At 41.0% G+C, this 18694-nt stretch overlaps 1 protein-coding gene across 1 annotated transcript in view; it reads right to left on the reverse strand.

Annotated features, from left to right (window-relative positions):
- Positions 1-18694, reverse strand: part of stxbp5a (syntaxin binding protein 5a (tomosyn)) — a 136689-nt gene that overhangs the window by 42291 nt on the left and 75704 nt on the right. The window contains exons 7-8 of the mRNA XM_073853202.1: positions 17311-17394; positions 3362-3485 (exon numbers count right to left, since the gene is read on the reverse strand). Coding sequence (XP_073709303.1) covers positions 3362-3485; positions 17311-17394 — 208 coding nt within the window. The remainder of the gene's footprint in view (positions 1-3361; positions 3486-17310; positions 17395-18694) is intronic.

Raw genomic sequence — 18694 nt, forward strand, 5'->3', positions numbered from 1 at the left:
TTCTCTCCATATAATGGACTTCTATGGTGCCCCCGAGCTTGAACTTCCAAAATGCAGCTTCAGAGGACTCTAAATGATCACAGCCGAGGAAAAAAGGGTCTTATCTAGCAAAACAATGGGTTATTCTCTAAAAAAAAAAAACAATTTATATACTTTTTAACCTCAAAGGCTCATCTTGTCTAGCTCGGCAAGTCGAGCATTCGAGATTAAAAAGTATATAAGTAGTAAATGTTTTTAGAAAATAACTGATCGTTTCACTAGATAAGATCCTTCTTTCCTCGGCTCTTTGAAGCTGCATTTAAACTGCATTTTGGAAGTTCAAACTCGGGGGCACCATATAAGTCCATTATATGGAGAGAAATCCTGAAATGTTTTCCTCAAAAAAAACCATTTCTTTACGACTGAAGAAAGAAAGACATGAACATCTTGGATGACTAGGGGGTGAGTACATTATCTGTAAATTTTTGTTCTGAAAGTGAACTACTCCTTTAATACTGTGTTGTTACCTGAATGATCCACAGATAGTTGTTCACGAGTCCCTTGTTTTGTCTTGAACAGTTAAACTGCCCTCTGTTCTTCAGAAAAATTCTTTTGAGCTTGGCCACACCAACAAGTCTTAACAAGTTGCATTTATTAGGACGCGGAACCACCATAGTTCTTTACGACCACATCAAACGGAAGACTTGAGACGCATACTTCAATGTCGTTTCAGCACCAGGCACGAGTCAAACAAGCGTAGAAAGGGTACAGGTTAGGAGCCAAATGAGCTTCAGTAGAACAAAAGTGAACTGCGGTCCGATGAGATTTTGTTAGGCTATATGTCAGTAAAACAAACTTTCCTGTCCTGTCAGCCATTTCTTTGTGCTCACGGCGCACACTCTTCACGTGAATATTAGGCGCACGCGCATCACTTATAAATCACACAATGAATTATGAGCATACAATGTAGTTCTGTCATCAGTTAAGTCATGAAATGACCAAAAAGTTGATTAAAGCTGCAAACTGTGCATGCATGTATATGCATCACATTAAAGAACATTTCTTAAATGCGTGTTCTAAAATATATTCTATATTTTAGTATATATATATATATATATATATATATATATATATATATATATATATATATATATATATTCTATATCTAGTATTTTTTTTATTATTATTTATTTGTAAGCGATTTTACATTCTGGCATTTATGTGCTGTTGACTTCCGACCTTTTTTACATTCTTATCACCATTTGCACGTCCCATCCAAGAGTATGCAATGTTGGAGAACAAGCTTTTGGGGGTTTTGAGAACCATAACCAAGCTGACTGCACAATAGTGAGCCCCTACAAAAATGGTCATATTTACTCAGAATTAATAAATTAATTGTATTCAGTTGTGTTTTAGTCACTAAAACAGTCCAATACTTTATAGTCAAACACATTTTATATTGAAAAAATGAAGATTTCGGTGCCACCCTAGACTGGCTGCTGGCCCCTCCCTGGCCACCCCTATGAAAACATCCTGGCTCCGTCACTGATTTGAACCCTTTCCAACAATGACTATATGATTTTGAGATCCATCTGTTCACACTAAGGACAACTGAGGTACTCATATGCAACTATTACAGAAAGTTCAAACGCTTACTGATGCTCCATAAGAAAAAAAAATGCACTTCTGAAGCTACAGAAGATACTTACATGTTTCCCAGAAGACAAAATAAGTTTAATTTACCCTGATCGTCAAATTTAGAAAGTTTTCACCCCTCTGCTCTTAATATATTGTGTTTCTGAAGCACCTGTGAGCGTTTGAACCTTCTGTAATAGTTGCATATGAGTCCCTCAGTTGTCCTCAGTGTGAAAAGATGGATCTCAAAATCATACTGTCATTGTTGGAATGGGTCCAAATACACAAAAATGCTGAAGGATTTTTCTGAAGAACAGCAGGCAGTTTAACTGTTTAACTGTTCAGGACAAACAAGGGACTCATGAACAACTATATGTAAACATCTTTTATGTGAAATAACTTATTCAGGTCACTAAATAAATACTAAATAAAAAATAACATGCATTTCGTATGATCCCTCTTATTTTTGCTAAAATAATTAACATTTGGCAGATTCTGCAAGGTGTACAGTATGTAAACTTTTGACCTCAACTGTATTTTCAATCGAAACTGTCTCTCTCTTTTTTTTTTAATTTCCGAAAGGCTTTTTCTTAGATGTGAAACTGATCATTTTTGTATTAGCAAACGGGGGCTTTAAATTCAATAGAGTGAAGCCACAAAACTTCCTGTAAATTTACAAAACTTAAAAGACTGAGTTGTCATTTGGCATTTTAGGAGGAGACTTCACAGCCAACAGTCTATCAAGCTTTATGTCCCCAAAGAGTGGACATGAAGGAAGACTGCAAAGGCTGAGGGTGGAATTTGGAAAAGAGCCTTCCTCTCCCACAGACAGGAAATGTATCAGAGAAGAAATACGTAAGTACTTTCATAACAAAAAGAAATGTTCATTATGAAACATACTGATTTATGTAATTTTCTTCTCCTGCAAAGCAGTGTTGAACGACAATCCTAAAACTGTTAAATGTCCCAAAAATGATTCTAGGATTTGCGTCTTTGCCTTATGTGTAAACAGTTCTAAAAATTGCATTTTGAATAATTTATAAATTAATTTAAAGACTTGTGTTGTTATTTATATATTTAAATATACATGTCAATTAAAATAAGACAAACAGCATCTGCTTCAGAGAGAAAAATAGAGCAGATTAGTCTCTTGATTTTTTGTGTGGCTAAGATAAAAGACAGCGGGGCTAAATCCTCCCTAAATAGGGCCTACTAATGCCCATGGATTGAAAACACTAAAAAATATTATTTTCTCAGCAGGTTTCTGACAATATTTAACGGCTTTTCCCAATTAATTTTCTTTCTTTCCAAATCTGGCTGTCTGATGTTCTCCTCTCGTGGAGGCTGAGGGGTTCCTGCATCACGAGAGGACCGTTGTGGATATCTTCAATAGAGCAGGCAAGGACGTGCACCAAAAGGAGGAGCATGACCTCACCTCACTCATCACTAAAGACCACAACACAGGCAGTCTCCATGGAGGAACAAAATGAAAATGAAAATTAAAGCTTCACTTGAAATGGAAATCAGGGAAGGGGAGGTGATTGTTTTAAGCTGCTTTGCGAAGGAGGGGAGGAAAGAAATCAAATTACAATCCTGAATTAACAAGTCTTTGAGAGAGGTGTGATACAGCCTTGTGAAACAGACATAAGAGCAATTAATTAATTTTGCAACCCTTATCCTGACGAAAAATGAATTTGAAGAAAATGAATTTGCGTGTTTGTGCCAGAAAGAGAGAACCATCACTAACCGTGTGGCGTGATTGTCTGTACGGGCTTGACTGGGGACTTTATATTCCATATGGTCAGTGTCCCATCTGAGTGACTACAGATAAACTGCTTCCCCTCGTGGTGCCAGGCCACAGAATGGATCGCCTGTGAGTGAGAAGAAAGAAAAAGAGCAGGACATATAAGTTAGTAATGCTTGCATGGGGACAGCCAACTCAATGGGAGATTTCCTAATGACTCAAACTAAGAACATTACCCAGGGTTATAAGTCAGGTCTACCCAGGTTGAATCAAGAGGCATGCTGGGATAAGTAATATAAAGAAAGATTGCTTTTCTGGTGTTGAGCAATACAATTGCTACAAAAAGTGAAGCTAGTAGGCCTGTTACACACATTCTGCATCTGTGGCTTCAGTGCAACCACAACAGTAGGATTGCGGCATGCTTTTTAAACCGTCAGCGTTTCTGCTGCGGCTCTATCCAGAAAACATGAGGAGAGGAGTCACATTTACATCCAAGTGTTATTTAATACAGAACTGAACTCAAACCCCAATGTAGCTGGTTTTAAATTCATGTTGCTAAGCTATTTTAGTAATGGGACAGAGTTGATAAAATCCACAGTGGTACATTTCTGGTATTTTCTGGCAGTTATTTACAATCAGAACAAGTGCTAACAGCTGATTGTGGCTCAAAAGATTTCATTTTATTGTAAATATTGAAAACAGCTGTGCTTCTTAATATTTGTGTGATGTTTTGAAATTTGCACGATTTCCTGATGAACAGAATGTGCAATAGCACAACATTTCTTGAAAAAATTGGAACAGTAGAATATATATGTGACCCTGGACCACAAAACAATTTTTTTGAAATTGAGATTTATACATATACAGTCAAGCCCAAAATTATTCCTACCCCTGGCAAATTCTGACTTAAAGTTACTTTTATTCAACCAGCAAGTTTTTTTTTTTTTTTAATTAGAAATGACACAGACGTCTCCCAGAAGATAATAAGACAAGAGGCATCATTGTGGAAAAAAAATATTACTCATCTTTTATTTACATTTGAACAAAAAGTGGCATGTCCAAAATTATTCATACCCTTCTCAATAATCAATAGAAAAGCCTTTATTGGCTATTACAGCAATCAAACGCTTCCTATAATTGCTGACCAGCTTTTTGCATGTCTCCACTGGTATTTTTGCCCATTCATCTTTAGCGATGAGCTCCAACTCTTTCAGGTTGGAGGGTCTCCTTGCCATCACCCTGATCTTTAGCTCCCTCCACAGATTCTCAATTAGATTTAAGTCAGGACTCTGGCTGGGCCACTGGAAAACATTAATGTTTTTGTCTGCTAACCATTTCTTCACCACTTTTGCTGTGTATTTTGGGTCGTTGTCGTGCTGAAATGTCCACTGGTGCCCAAGGCCAAGTTTCTCTGCAGACTGCCTGATGTTGTTGTTGAGAATTTTGATGTATTGCTCCTTTTTCATGGTGCCGTTTACTGTGATTTAGGTTTAAATTTATACATCAAAAATGAAATAAATAAGATTTAAGATGATGTATGATTTGTTTGGATAGGATTTTGGCTGAGATACAACTATTTGAATCTGGAATCTGAGGGTGAAAATAAAATCAAAATATTGAGAAAATCGCCTTTAAAGTTGTCCAAAAGTTCTTAGCAATGTATATTACTAATCAGAAATTAAGTTTTGGTATATTTACGGTAGGAAATTTACAAAATACCTTAATAAAACATCATCTTTACTTAATATCCTAATGATTTTTGGCATAAAAGACAATTGACAATTAAAATATACCCGTGCTACGTATATAAGACTGGTTTTGTGGTCCAGGGTCACATATATTGGAACATAACATATATTAACCTTCCCATAATAACTTTGTTGTACATCAGTAGCTTTGTTTCTTTATATAGCATTGTTTTGTGCTGTTGTTGTATTGACTGAAGGCTTTGGCAATACTATGGGGAAAACAGTGAGGACAATATAGCACAATGAATGGAACAGAATTGAATCAAGGGGAAGAGAAAGAGAGAGAATGCACAGCATGAGACTGATGTATCGAGAGAAAAGGGAGCCAGTGAAAGCACAAAGAAGGCTGAAAGAGAGTTCTCATTATTTTCTAATTAAGCACAGTCTCCTCTTGGTTAACATAATGATGGCGGCTCTATCTCTGTCTCCGGCAGACAGTGGGGATGAACCTCAGCAGACCTAACTAATCAATGAACCGAGTGCAACATCATTACAGGAGCATCCAGAGAGGAGGAGCCAGACGAACACACACGCACACCCACACATACAAAAATATGCTTAAGCACAGCTACATTCACAATACTCGACTATGATTAGGAAGGATTATGTTGCTTGCATAATATATGTACTGAAGGTACAAAGCATATGGCTGTGGAAAACAGATATTCAGCATAAATGTGTTTTTGCTAAACAACTGACATCAATAGACAGCAATGCAACTACCACATTCAAGGCCCGGAAAGGTAGTAAGGACATCGATAATTAGTCCATCTGACATTTTTTGTGCTACATTTTCTTCTGTTGCTTCTGAAGGGCAGTACTAAATGAAAAAAATATATTTAGGCAAAATAAGAAAAACGTACACATCTCCATTCTGTTCAAAAGTTTACACCCCTGGCTTTTAATGAATAGTTTTTCCTTCTGGAGCATCAGTGAGCGTTTGAACCTTCTGTAATAGTTGCATATGAGTCCCTCAGTTGTCCTCAGTGTGAAAAGATGGATCTGAAAATCATACAGTCACTGTTGAAATGGGTTTAAATACATAAAAATGCAGAAAAAGCACAGAATTTGTGGGAGCTGAAGATTTATTTATTTTATTTTTTTTTAAACTGCAGGCAGTTTAACTGTTGAGGACAAACAAGGTACTCATGAACAACTATCACTAAACAAAAAAAAACAGCTGTGGATCATTCAGGTAACAACACAGTATTAAGAATCAAGTGTATGTAAACTTTTGCACGGGGTAATGTGTATAAATTCAGCTATTATTTTCTCTTGTAGACTTTATGTAGACATCTTTTATGTAAAATATCTTATTTAGGTAAGTACTAAATAAAAAATAACATGCATTTTGTATGATCCCTTTTGACTTTAACTGTACTTCAGTGGCTGATTCCTAAAATTCATAAATGTGAATGATAACAGATAGATTGCTCCAGATATTATAGATCTCGTTGGTTATATCCTTGTATACCCCGTACAGTGCACTAGTACTCCATAGCTTCTGACTTGTAATTATTCTTATACACGTGGGATGGCTATATGCATGTCAGCTTGAGAAAGGGCTGAAGGATAAGCAGTCTGCCTTATTAACAAGACCTTAAAGATACCAGGACCTCTAGCTCCCCTCTACTCTATGCTTTTCTCTCTTCGTCACACTCTTGGAGATACCCACAGAGACAGGGAACTGTGACACTGTCATACCTCTGACACATGCACGCACACAGAGGCCCAATTAGAGCTAAAGAGGTCTGCTGGCTTTACTGCAGGCAGCCACATCCCGCCTCTTCAGTCCAAAAATATTGCTGCCACTGCCCTCACACACACAAAACACATCATTCCTGCAGTAAACGTCAAGCCATCCGGAACAAGGTCAGCTGGCCATCTTTTCCCAAAATTATTACTGTAGATGTGTATACATATAAAACAAAATGACATATTAATTACAGCAAGTGCACGTTAAGGCAATCGTCAATAATGCTGTTGCTTATATTTACAGTTTGGGATTTAACCAATCCATTTTGGATGCTTCAAATTGTGTGGTTTGTTGAACAGAGGTGTACTATTACTTGTCAGAGTGATGGACAATAAAATGGTCAGGAAAAAGCTATCATATACTTACACTGAGGCAGCAACCTGAGCTGTATCTAAAAACCAGAATATCTCTTTTGACTTGGGACAATAAGTACTACTCTAAAAAGAACCCTAAACATCCTAGCAACCAAACTGAAATGCCATCACATTACATATATAACATATATGAAATTACCCCACACTTATACATGAAATTACTCGTAGCAGATCTATACAGGTGGAACTGGGGAAGGCGGAGGGTTTCTGAAAACAGAATGCAATGTAAAATGTCAAAGTGTAGTTTATTTATATCTCACTTAATGCATACAAAGAAAAAATGAAAGATGAAGAAAGCACGCTTTTAAAAATCTCAATTGGACAGAAACTGCCTGTCCATACAGTACGTCCTTTATGCTACTTGCACTGATGCTTTCCTTATCCTTATTTCAGCATTTCCATTCATCTATAACAGCATAGCTCCTGGCCGCCTCAGTGCTAATTCTGCTGCTCACTGCACCTCAGTGACCCCTTCAGCACTAATAGCTTCCCATGATCTGATATGATATTAATTCTGCTGTCTGTTGCACTTCTGTGACCCCTTCAAAGATAAAAAGGTTCCCAGGCAACATCTGCATAACTAAAGACAGTCTGATCAACCTGTTTGAGCCTTTTGCTGGTCTCTTCTTGATTTTTATAAATAGTGAAGCACTATGGGGGGTCTGACGGACAACAGTGTTTCATTGTAAGAGTGCGACTCTGTGCTGAGTCAAAATGACACCTTGCTACCCCTACGGAGTAGTGAATTGTAGGACATTTATCTCTGCTGTACTAATCAATCAAGGCAAATGAAGGCAGGAATAAATCAGACATCCAGCCAGGCACAGTCATTCATCAGGGTACAGATGAGTTGTCCTCTGAGAAATTAACTCTCACTCACACACACACACATACGGCAACACACCAATGTGTGAGTGTGCTTGTATGTCTGGGGAGAAAAAAAATAGAGAGTGTCGGTTTTAATTCCTTTGCACTTTGCTTTGGGCACATCATGCTCATCATAATAACTAATGTACGCTGGCTGCCACTGTTGACAAAAGCCATCGAACTGGCTTAAACTGGAGTGGCAGATTAACTGTAAATTCTACAGGGGCTTTTCAGATGCATGTTAATAATTTCCAGTACACGCAGACAAAAAGACTATTTCTGGAAAAAAATAAAAAAAATAAATTACATTTAAAAAGCTGGAATGAAATGTTCGCAGATATTGATATCTGCGAGATATTGAGCCAATGAGTGGATGAATAAATTAAGAAGCATAGCACAGCTGAAAGGACATTCCTCAAATTTCCAAGTACATCCAGATTTCCTCAAATTTCCAAATTCATCCAGATTTTTGGGATATTAGTAGGGGTTATTAGCGCTGAAACCCTATTGTAATTGTTGGAATGGTCACGGATCAGCGATCTCCATATAAAATGATCCTACAGATGAAAAACGTAAGTCAGCCTGACAGGGGCGCTACAGCGATCAAAAGTATGAAATTGCTCATAATTCTTAAACCGTCAGTCTTATGTCGTTGGAATTCTTGGCTCCCGCCGGACAAAATTTTCGAGTATTTAGGATTTTTTGAGAACTAGTCCTGAGTTTTCCAACCAATCGAAACCAAACCAGCACAGAAAGATTCTCAGGAGAGTGAATATCAATAATAATCAAAAGAAGTCAAAACACAACGCCAAAACATTTAAAAGGGGCAGGGCCACTTTCAGTAAAATGCCTATAACTCCAAAATGAGATATCTTCGCCAAACTCAGGACACTTATGTAAAAGCTCAATCTGAGGTTGCAGAACCTGGCAATATAAGAGAGAAAAAATAAAAATGGCTATACCTATGCAACCATTTGTCCTATCAACATGAAAGCCGCTGTGCACGGTCTTGGTCCAAAGTTCCACAAGTGTCTATAAGGACATCTGTGTATCTCAAAAAAACATGGCTGCATTGGCCAATGAAGTTTGAGCATCTTTGGGGGGGGGGGGCAATATCGCATGTTCAAGGGTGTAAACGATTGTGCATTGTGTGGTTTTTGCACATACACACGGTATTCGTATCATATGACAGAACTCCTCGTTCCGGACAACTTTGCCTCTAGAACCACTGCTGTCAATCAAATTAAGTTTGTTAAATGATTGATGAAGATGTAAAAAACCTACTTTTGCAAACTAGTCATAGTTTTTTCACTCAATCTGAAAAAAACAACAACACAATTCTCTGGATTCTTTAGGTCAATAATCAAAAAAATTATCAAATTATCAAAAAAAATAAATAATAATTTACCTTTTTGGAAGCAAGAACGAGGTCACTTAGAAAAGGGGCCTGTCCAAATTTACTCAAAATCCTATGAAGCCTAAAGGAAAACTCAAAAGTGTCCAAAGTTTTAAGGAGATCAGACCATAGCTAGTGCTATAACAGTTACATTACAAAACATAATATTTCTATGGTAAATTACCTGTATTTGCAAAAAAAAAAAAGGCTTGCTATATTATGTAATTTTTCATGTGCTTAAATGCCTTAAATTGTTTGAACCCCGGTAATTGCTGCTTGCAGCAATATTTATTAATATTATTGGGTCATTCTGTGTCAAATCAACCAAATTAAAAAAAAAAAAAATCCTCCAATTTTTTTCTGAAGAACAATAGACATATATAGTGATGAAAGCCAAAATATTAAATGTCATGGATTCATATTTACAGAGTAATCCACAGTTTTAAAGAGGAGGGTCAAAATTTTCACCTGAGATTCAGAGCCAAATCACAGGGGTGTAAAAATGACTTCAGAAAGGTGGAAGCAGCATAATGTTATTTTTACACAGAGATTGGTAGGTTTCAGGGATGCACCGAATATTCGGCCGCCGAAAATTTTTGGCCGAAAATGGCCCAAAAGTACATTTTCGGCCGAAAGACTTTTATCACCGAAACAACACGGCCGAAACAGCATGTTGACGCAAACAGAAACCGCAGCCTGCACGTGCTTGTCTGAAGCAACAAGTCTGCGGTGTGGACGTATTTCAGTATTTCTGAGAAAGACCCACGGATAGCGATTTGCAAAACTTGAACGCCGAAAGTTCAAGAGGGGGTGTGTCTGCAGTCGTGCGCACAGTGATGAGAGCAGAGACAGACAGATGTAGCTTTCAGTGAGTGAAAAAATGGCTTTACGTTGGTGTTACGTCGCAATATTTTAAAGATATGTCTTTTCTATATACTGTATTTTTATAAATATTTATGTTTTAAACCATGGAGGTGAGCCAATGAGTGAGCACACAAGCAACATGAAAACTGCGCAATATGTTAAAGTGAAAGTAAAAACTGACAGTGATTTCAGCATCTGACGTGCATTCTCTCAGAGACAATGAATGAGAGACGATTATACTTCATATGCTGATATTAATTTAGTTCCCTAATATTTTTCTTTTGCCCTGAACATGGTGGGAAAAAAATAAAAAGAAACGTATTTTGTGTAAGGTTCGTTTTTGAAAGTCGGTTCTTGAAATAAAGCTCTTAATTTTCATTGATGACTGCAGTGTTATTAGGGGTTAAGAAAGTCTTAATTATGATTTCAGGTGGGCTTAAATGTGGGGACTGAAAGACAAGAATTGCGATGACACTTCAAAAGGCTATCCATTGAATAAATATGAGCGCTGCACGTTTCAAAGTCATTTGCTGCGCTGCTTTGTGTACTACCATTCTGACAGCGCCTCCTGCTGGAAGAGAAACACATAGAGTTGTAATGTGAACTGATGGATCCACAAGATAATGTGTTGTAAAAATTTAAACTATTAAACAATTTAAACAAAGGCAGTAAAATAGATGTATATGTTATTTAAGTAATGTAATACTTGATTGATAATAATTGATTCAATTAATATAATTGATTTATTCTTTGAAACTTTAATATTAATTTATGCAATTGCAATGCCTTGATTTTAGTAAGATTAGTACACAGTCATAGCCATAAATGCAGTGGTACTAATAATTGGCATAATTCTTTCGGTGTTTCGGTTTTCGGCCTTGGTTTCCTCTTTTTCGGTTTTCGGTTTCGGCCAAGAATTTTCATTTCGGTGCATCCCTAGTAGGTTTGTTAGTAAAATCTATTGTCTTTAGCAATCGTTGTTGCATTATATGTCAATGGTGACCATTAAAACATGGGGAAACATGGGTCTCAACAAAATTTATTTTGTAAATTTCCTTCAGTAAATATATCAAAACTTAATTTTTGATTAGTAATATGCATCACTAAGAACTTCATTTGGACAACTTTAAAGGCAATTTTCTCAATATTTAGATTTTTTTGCACACTCAGATTCCAGATTTTCAAATAGTTGTATCTTGGCCAAATATTGTCCTATCCTAACAAACCATACATCAATGGAAAGCCATTATGACTGGTTTTGTGGTCACATTTTAAAGGTCCTATATGGTTGGTTTCAGAGATACTGGAATTTCAATATGAATAAGGAGTAAATTGTACACATTTTCAGTGGTCAAAAACAAAATGTGGGTCACTTTGCAAAAATACGACACTTTTTTTCTTTTAAAATGTCTGAATAACAAATTCACGAGTTCGCGCTTACATATAATTAGCCGGAGAATAGAAATGCATGTTTGGCGTGCTGTCCGGTGAAGGGCTCCGAGCTCGGGGATGGCCCGAACCCAGAGTACCCCCCAATAGGAGTAGTGAGAACTCTGAGTGAGGAGATGGGGTGGTGGAGGGTTACTGATAAACCATCAAGTGAATGGAGGTGAGTCAGCTGTATTTAACCTATGGCGCTGATTGACTTGAGTGGGCTCCTCTTGTGCTGTTTACGCTAAGTATCTGACGCGCTTCTCCCGAACTTTGTTAATGAAACATCATTTCACGAGTTCGCGCTTACATATAATTAGCCGGAGAATAGAAATGCATGTTTGGCGTGCTGTCCGGTGAAGGGCTCCGAGCTCGGGGATGGCCCGAACCCAGAGTACCCCCCAAAAAGCAAATAGAAGGACAGCCGCCGGATTAAAGACACCCCCCAAAATAGGCACTAATGTGACGGGGGCTGATGATCGGGAAGTTGGCAGGTAGGCAGGCCAGAGTGCTCTGGTTTGAGGCTACAGTCAGGTAGGCCCTGCCGGCTGTTGATGCTGAAGTACGTGGTTTGGGGTCGGAAGGACTACTGAGATGATAGGCGGGAGATTATGGCACGCGGCGTTGGATAGATGAGTCTCGCTTGTGGGCGGCGAGTATGTAGGCCCGACCGGGAGGGCTCTCACCGGCGGGGAGGCAGAATGAAAAGCCCGCCTGGGAGGGCTCTCTTGGCAACGATGGGAGATCAAGACTCCTAGCGTTGCACCAGGCGGGGGGAAGGGAGAGTTTAGCCCCTGGGTGGGGGGGATGGGAGAAAAACCTGCCTGGGAGGGCTCTCATGGCAATGATAGGAGATCAAGACTCCTAGCATTGCACCAGGCAGGGTGAAGGCGTAGCGTTTGGCCCGCCCGCTGGGTGGGAAGGGGAAAATGAACGAACCTGCCTGGGAGGGCTCTCATGGCAATGATAGGAGATCGACTCCTAGCATTGCGCCAGGCAGGGGGAAGGTGTAATGTTTGGCCCGCCCGCTGGGTGGGAAGGGAAAAAATGAACGAACCTGCCTGGGAGGGCTCTCATGGCAATGATAGGAGATCAAGACTCCTAGCATTGCACCAGGCGGGGGGAGGAGGCGTAGAGTTTGGCCCACCGGGCGGGAATGGAAAACTTGCCTCGAAGGGCTCTCGTGGCAATGATGGGAGGTCACGGCTCTTAGCATTGCATCGGACAGAGGAAGGCATAGCGTTTGGCCTGCTGGGCGGGAGGCGGAAAGACAAGCCCGCCTGGGAGGGCTCTCATGGCAGCTATGGAGATTAAGACTCCTAGCGTTGCACCAGGCGGGGGGAGGAGGCATAGAGTCTGGCCGGCCGGGCGGGAAGGGAAAGTGAAAGAACCTGCCTGGGAGGGCTCTCATGGCAATAATGGGAGATCAAGACTCATAGTGTTGCACCAGGCAGGGGAAGGTGTAGGGTTAGGCCCGCCGGGCCGGGAGGGAGAAAAGACCCGCCTGGGAGGGCTCTCATGGCAACGATGGGAGATCAAGACTCCTAGCATTGCACCAGGCGGGGGGGGGGATAGGGAGACCTGGAGTGGGAAGGTTACTTTGGATGGCTTATGGGCCAATGAGGGTTTGTGGGCTTCTTTGATATGTGACTGGCTAGTTCTGATTTAGCTCTGAAAGGCTTCTGATGTCCATCTTCCTAGGGTTTGGATCTGCTGTTTGGAGAGGCCTTTCTGGGCTGCTGATGTTGCTGCCCCGATGCGAAAAGAGTGGCTTGAGAAATTTCCTGCTGGGATGCCTGATGATTGCAGGACGGACTTGAGATGTTTTTGGAACCAGAAGCTATTAGCAGGTCTTTTGGCTTCGTCTAAGAACAAGGGCTCGCGGGGGGGATTTAGCCTGGGTATTTCTGAGGCAGAGAAACTGAAGGATGGACTGGTAGGGTTGGATTGGAGAAGGGAGGTTGAAGATGTAGATGAGGTGGCCTTTTTTGGCTTGGTCTGTCTTGCTTGGTTTAATTAGGAAGGAAATTGTACCGTTATCGAGTACTGTTAAATCTGAAATGGTGGGGTTGGTATTTGGATCAAATTTAGAAGAGATGGTGAGTTCCAAGCATCTGAGGAACCCGAAGAAGGCTAAAATGAACATGGCATCGACTGTCCGGGCAGTACTGAGAGGCTGGTAACTGGTGCGGAGTGTGTGTGAGGATGTCTAGCATTATGGGAAGTCTAGGGTAGGGCCGGGTGGGCCTGGATCGTTGAAACCCCTGATCAGTAGAGAGGTTTGTGAGTTATTTATTTCGGGAGAGGGTGCCCCGAACATCAGCTTGTGGAAAAATTGAATGCGCTCAGGTAGCCCTTGATGGGCCCGGCTTGGAGTCCCTTGATCCTGTCGAGAAAAGAGATGAATGAGGTGCTTGAGAGTAGGGAAAAATCCGGGAAGGGTGTGTTGTATGAGAGGTAGAAAGCTTTGAAGCATTTCCACGCAGTTATGTATGACTGGAGGGTTCATGGAGAGAATGCTTGGAGGATGGTGTTGAGGGACGCATCGAGGAGGGGTTTCAGTGGGTGGTTTAGGAGAATCTTAATCCTGAATAATGAGGAACTGGAGTTGGGGATTGTTCCGCCTCTGGAGCCAACATCCTGAATTTCTGCCAGTATCTGTGCTCGGATGCTGTGGGCCACTTGGGGAGGCTCTGAAGCTGTGGCATTTGATGGCACGGGCATTGGTGTTGCAGTGAAGAGCGAGTACTGTGGTTGGAGGAGTGAGCTGTAGGAGGCTGGTGGAGGGGCTGTGTGAGGCAGTGCGACCAGGCGCTCGCTTGAGCTGCGAGCCCCGAGCTGACGGCAGAGGGAGGCGGGGCTGTGTGTGACAGCCAGTGCGGCCAGGTGCTCGCTTGAGCTGCGAGCCCCGAGCTGACGGCAACGGGAGGCGGGGCTGTGTGTGACAGCCAATGCGGCCAGGTACTCGCTTGAGCTGGGAGATCCGAGCTGACGGCAGCGGGAGGCGGGGCTGTGTGAGGCGGCAAGTGCGGCCAAGCACTCGCTTGAGCTGCGAGATCCGAGCTGACATGAGCTGGAGGCGGGGCTGTGTGTGACAGCCAGTGCGGCCAGGTGCTCGCTTGAGCTGCGAGATCCGAGCTGACTGCAGCTAGAGGCGGGGCTGTGTGAGGCGGCCATTGTGGCCAAGCGCTCGCTTGAGCTGCGAGCCCCGAGCTGCCGGGGGCGGGCGGCGGAGCTGAGACTGGTGGCCAAGCGCTTGCTTGGGCTGCGAACTCCACGAGAAAAGAGGTTGGTGGCCAGGGCTGCGATTGGCAGACGAAGCGGCCAAACGCTGGCTTGGGCTGCGGGCCCAGGCATTGCTTGAGGAGGAGCTGCGGTGGAGGGCTGGGCTGCGGCCATTGTTCTGTGTAGGGTTGTTTGATTCCGAAATTTTTGGAATCAATTTCGATTCCTGGTTCAGAATCGATTTCCTCACTGTTGTTTTCAATTCTTGCCATTTAAATTGGATGAAGCTAATTTTGCAATGACTGCAGGATATTGAAGTCAAAGAAAGTAGCTTTCTCATAATATGAAGCTTCATTGTAAAAATATGAAAATGTACAATATTTTTGTAGCTCTGACAGATTTTAAATTGTAATTTGTCTGCATTGCCCATGGAATTAGTCATAACCCAGGGCTCAGCAGTGGACATGCATTTATTGCAATACTAAAACAAGTCATGAAGTGTCTAATGTCCACAGTTCAGCTGAATGATATTTACTTTAACAGTATGCGTCGCACAAAATTAGCAAACGATACAGTGAAACAAAATAAACAACTTTAACAACAACACTAATGTTAGAGCTTGTGGATTAGCTGTCAATCAGGTGCGTTCTAGAGACCACTGATTGGTGCTCTCTGCATTCTCACGTCTATTCCGTCGTGCAGCGCTCAAATTTGTGGACAACATGGGTGACTCCCATCGTAAAATAACTTATAGTTTTTTGGACTAGTTTATTAAAACGATCTAACAGAATTTTAATAATTATCAGTGAGCAAGATAATGGGTGCTTCAGACGAGCTCTGTAATGATCGTTTCATTCAGTTTATTTTCATGAATCGCCGAAAACGTTCGGCAACATTTGATGACTAGCAGCTGAGATATGCAGCCTTCGTGGGATGCAGTCTTTCGTTTGACAGGCATCTATATACATAGATGTTGTTGAACTGAACACGGCTCTGAATAAGGAGTCAATTCCCCTTGATGGGATCGATTCCAAACTTTGGAATCGACTCTCGATTCCTAATGCTTCGGAATCGATTCTTTGGAATCGATTCCCAGCCCTGTGAGAGGCCTCGCACGGGAGAAAGACATTGGCGTCGGCGCGGCCGGAGGTTTGTGTTTCCTTTTGGTCGACTTTGGGGTTAGAGGTTTAGTTAGTTGCAGATTATTGTACAAGTTAAATAATTCTGTTTTGTTTAACTTGCGTGAAGGCTGGACATCGGATTTTGCCAGCGCTAGTTTCATACTCGCCATAGTCCGTTTGTCTATGGGCGGAATTGATTGCCTGACCGAGCGGATGATGCTGGGGAATCGGCTGGTGTTCTCGCCGATGGAGGCGAGGGCAGGCCGAGGCGTTGTGAGGCGGTCTGGGCCGAGCGGCGGCCGCGAGATGAGGCCTGGGGCTCAATTGAAGCGAAATGCGGGGAAGACACGGTCCTGGAGCCGGCCGGAGGAGAGTCGGAATCGTCTTCTCTTGTGGCAGTTTGTCTTTGCGACGTAGTAGCGGACGGGCGAACCAGTTACTGATAAACCATCAAGTGAATGGAGGTGAGTCAGCTGTATTTAACCTATGGCGCTGATTGCCTTGAGTGGGCTCCTCTTGTGCTGTTTACGCTAAGTATCTGACGCGCTTCTCCCGAACTTTGTTAATGAAACATCATTAATGTTGTAACTACAGATGTATCTCGTTTCCTTCTGTCAAAACTACTGCATTGAACATACCTGTCTCAGTGCCATAAATATTATTTTTCCAAAATTTGCATGCATATAACTCAAGAAGTATTAAAGATATCTATATCACTATGATTTTAGATTCCAGTTCTTAATAAACTTTTTTTTTTTTTCCAGAATCATCATTTTCAAGGCCCTACATCATTCAGTCCCAGAGATATGGGGACCTCAATAAAGCTCCATTTTCAGATTGCTGAATATTACCAATTTTTAGTGGTTAAGTCCACTTTTCAGAACATTCCTGAAGAAGAAACCAAAATGAATGAATGATTGAGAATAGGAAGAATTTAGCATCTAAATACACTACACACTGCCACTCATTCTTCTCAAATACCAATGTTCCTTTGATGCTGTAGCGCCAGGCTGAACACACTATGTGCCTATTTAAAGAGATCTAATCAGCGTCCATTATTAAAATCAAAACATCTCATGAATATTTGTGCAACGCATTTCCATATTCGAAGCATTTGTGCCACTGCAGGCGGCAGGAGCCTAAAATACAACATTGTGTGACAATACATACCTCGTCGTAAGTGTACCGGTAGTCAGCTCTCTTTGATTTCAAATCCCACAGCACCACGATCCCGGCCTCAAATCCTATTATGAGCTGAAACAAGAAGAAAGATGTGGGGGGAAACAAGAAAAGAAGGAAAATAAGACATCAGTCTGTTGAACCTGACCTGTAAACTGATGAGAGTTCATGCAGGAGGCAACGTAAATCTGAAAGTAAATGATGTGTTTCATCAAAGTAAACATTAAATAGTTGTTAGAGGAAAATGCAAGTCATTTCATCTGATTGTTAATCCAAAACAAACATTTATTCATGCTCGAAGAAAATCTATAAATCAGGCAAAACATTCTGCTCAAAAAATGTGGAAGAAATGGGCAAGTTGTTATCACCAAAATTCAACTCCACATTTATTATAAGAGATGTAGCTCACTTGAAAATGAACACTCTATCATTTACACTAGAAACCTGTCTTTTTCTAGGAATTTTCTTTCTTTCAGAATAAAATTTGATTCAGTACTGCACACAAAGTGACTGTATGACTTTTAAGATACTTTTATGGTGCTTTTTTAAAGGGATAGTTTATTAATTACTCACCTTTGTGTCGATCCAAACCTCTAAGACATTCGCTCATCTTCGGAACGCAAATTAAAATATTTTTGATGAAATCTGAGAGCTTCAGACTTTGCAGAACAGCAGAACAACTGAAACATTTAAGGCCCAGAAAGGTACTAAGAAAGCTTTAAGATTTAATCAAAAACATCTTAATTTGTGTTCCGAAGATAAACGAAGGTCTTACAGGTTTGGAACGACATGAGGGTGAGTAATTAATGGCAGAATTTACATTTTTGGGTAAACTATCCCTTTATCCCAAGCTATTATAAATGCATTAGAATGAGTGGTCAGGAATTTCATCAAAATAGCTTTTAAAAATTACAAGTCTCCTGTCATCTGCACTTAAAACCTCTTTGTTTTTAAAGATTCAGTGATAGCCTGTGAATTGATAAAGTGTCAGAGTTCTGTCAGCCAAGAGGGAGGGACAATGTGTCTAAGGACTTTAAGACCCATTAAGAACTGAGTGGACCTGTTATGGATCAATGCCCCATTCAGGGGCAGAAGTGGGATGGGAGGGAGAGAGAGAGAGTGGATCACCACTGTAAAGGCGCCTATGAGGAGCTTCCAGCTGCCAGAGAAAGAAACAGACAGTTTGTCATCCATACGAAGGCAAAACCCCCAGCAGGTGTTTGCCGGTCTCTCAGCTCCCCTCTGACTGTGCGCTGGCAATTAGCGAAGGTAAAATGAATGTCTAAAAAGATGCATTTAGAAGTAGCTGGAGCATTTGTTCATCTCCTTCATATCTCCTCGATCATTTGTTTTCAAAAACAACATAATTTGCTAA

The sequence above is a fragment of the Garra rufa genome, chromosome 13 (genome assembly GCF_049309525.1).
Source record: "Garra rufa chromosome 13, GarRuf1.0, whole genome shotgun sequence".
In the NCBI taxonomy this organism is placed as follows: Eukaryota; Metazoa; Chordata; class Actinopteri; order Cypriniformes; family Cyprinidae; genus Garra; species Garra rufa.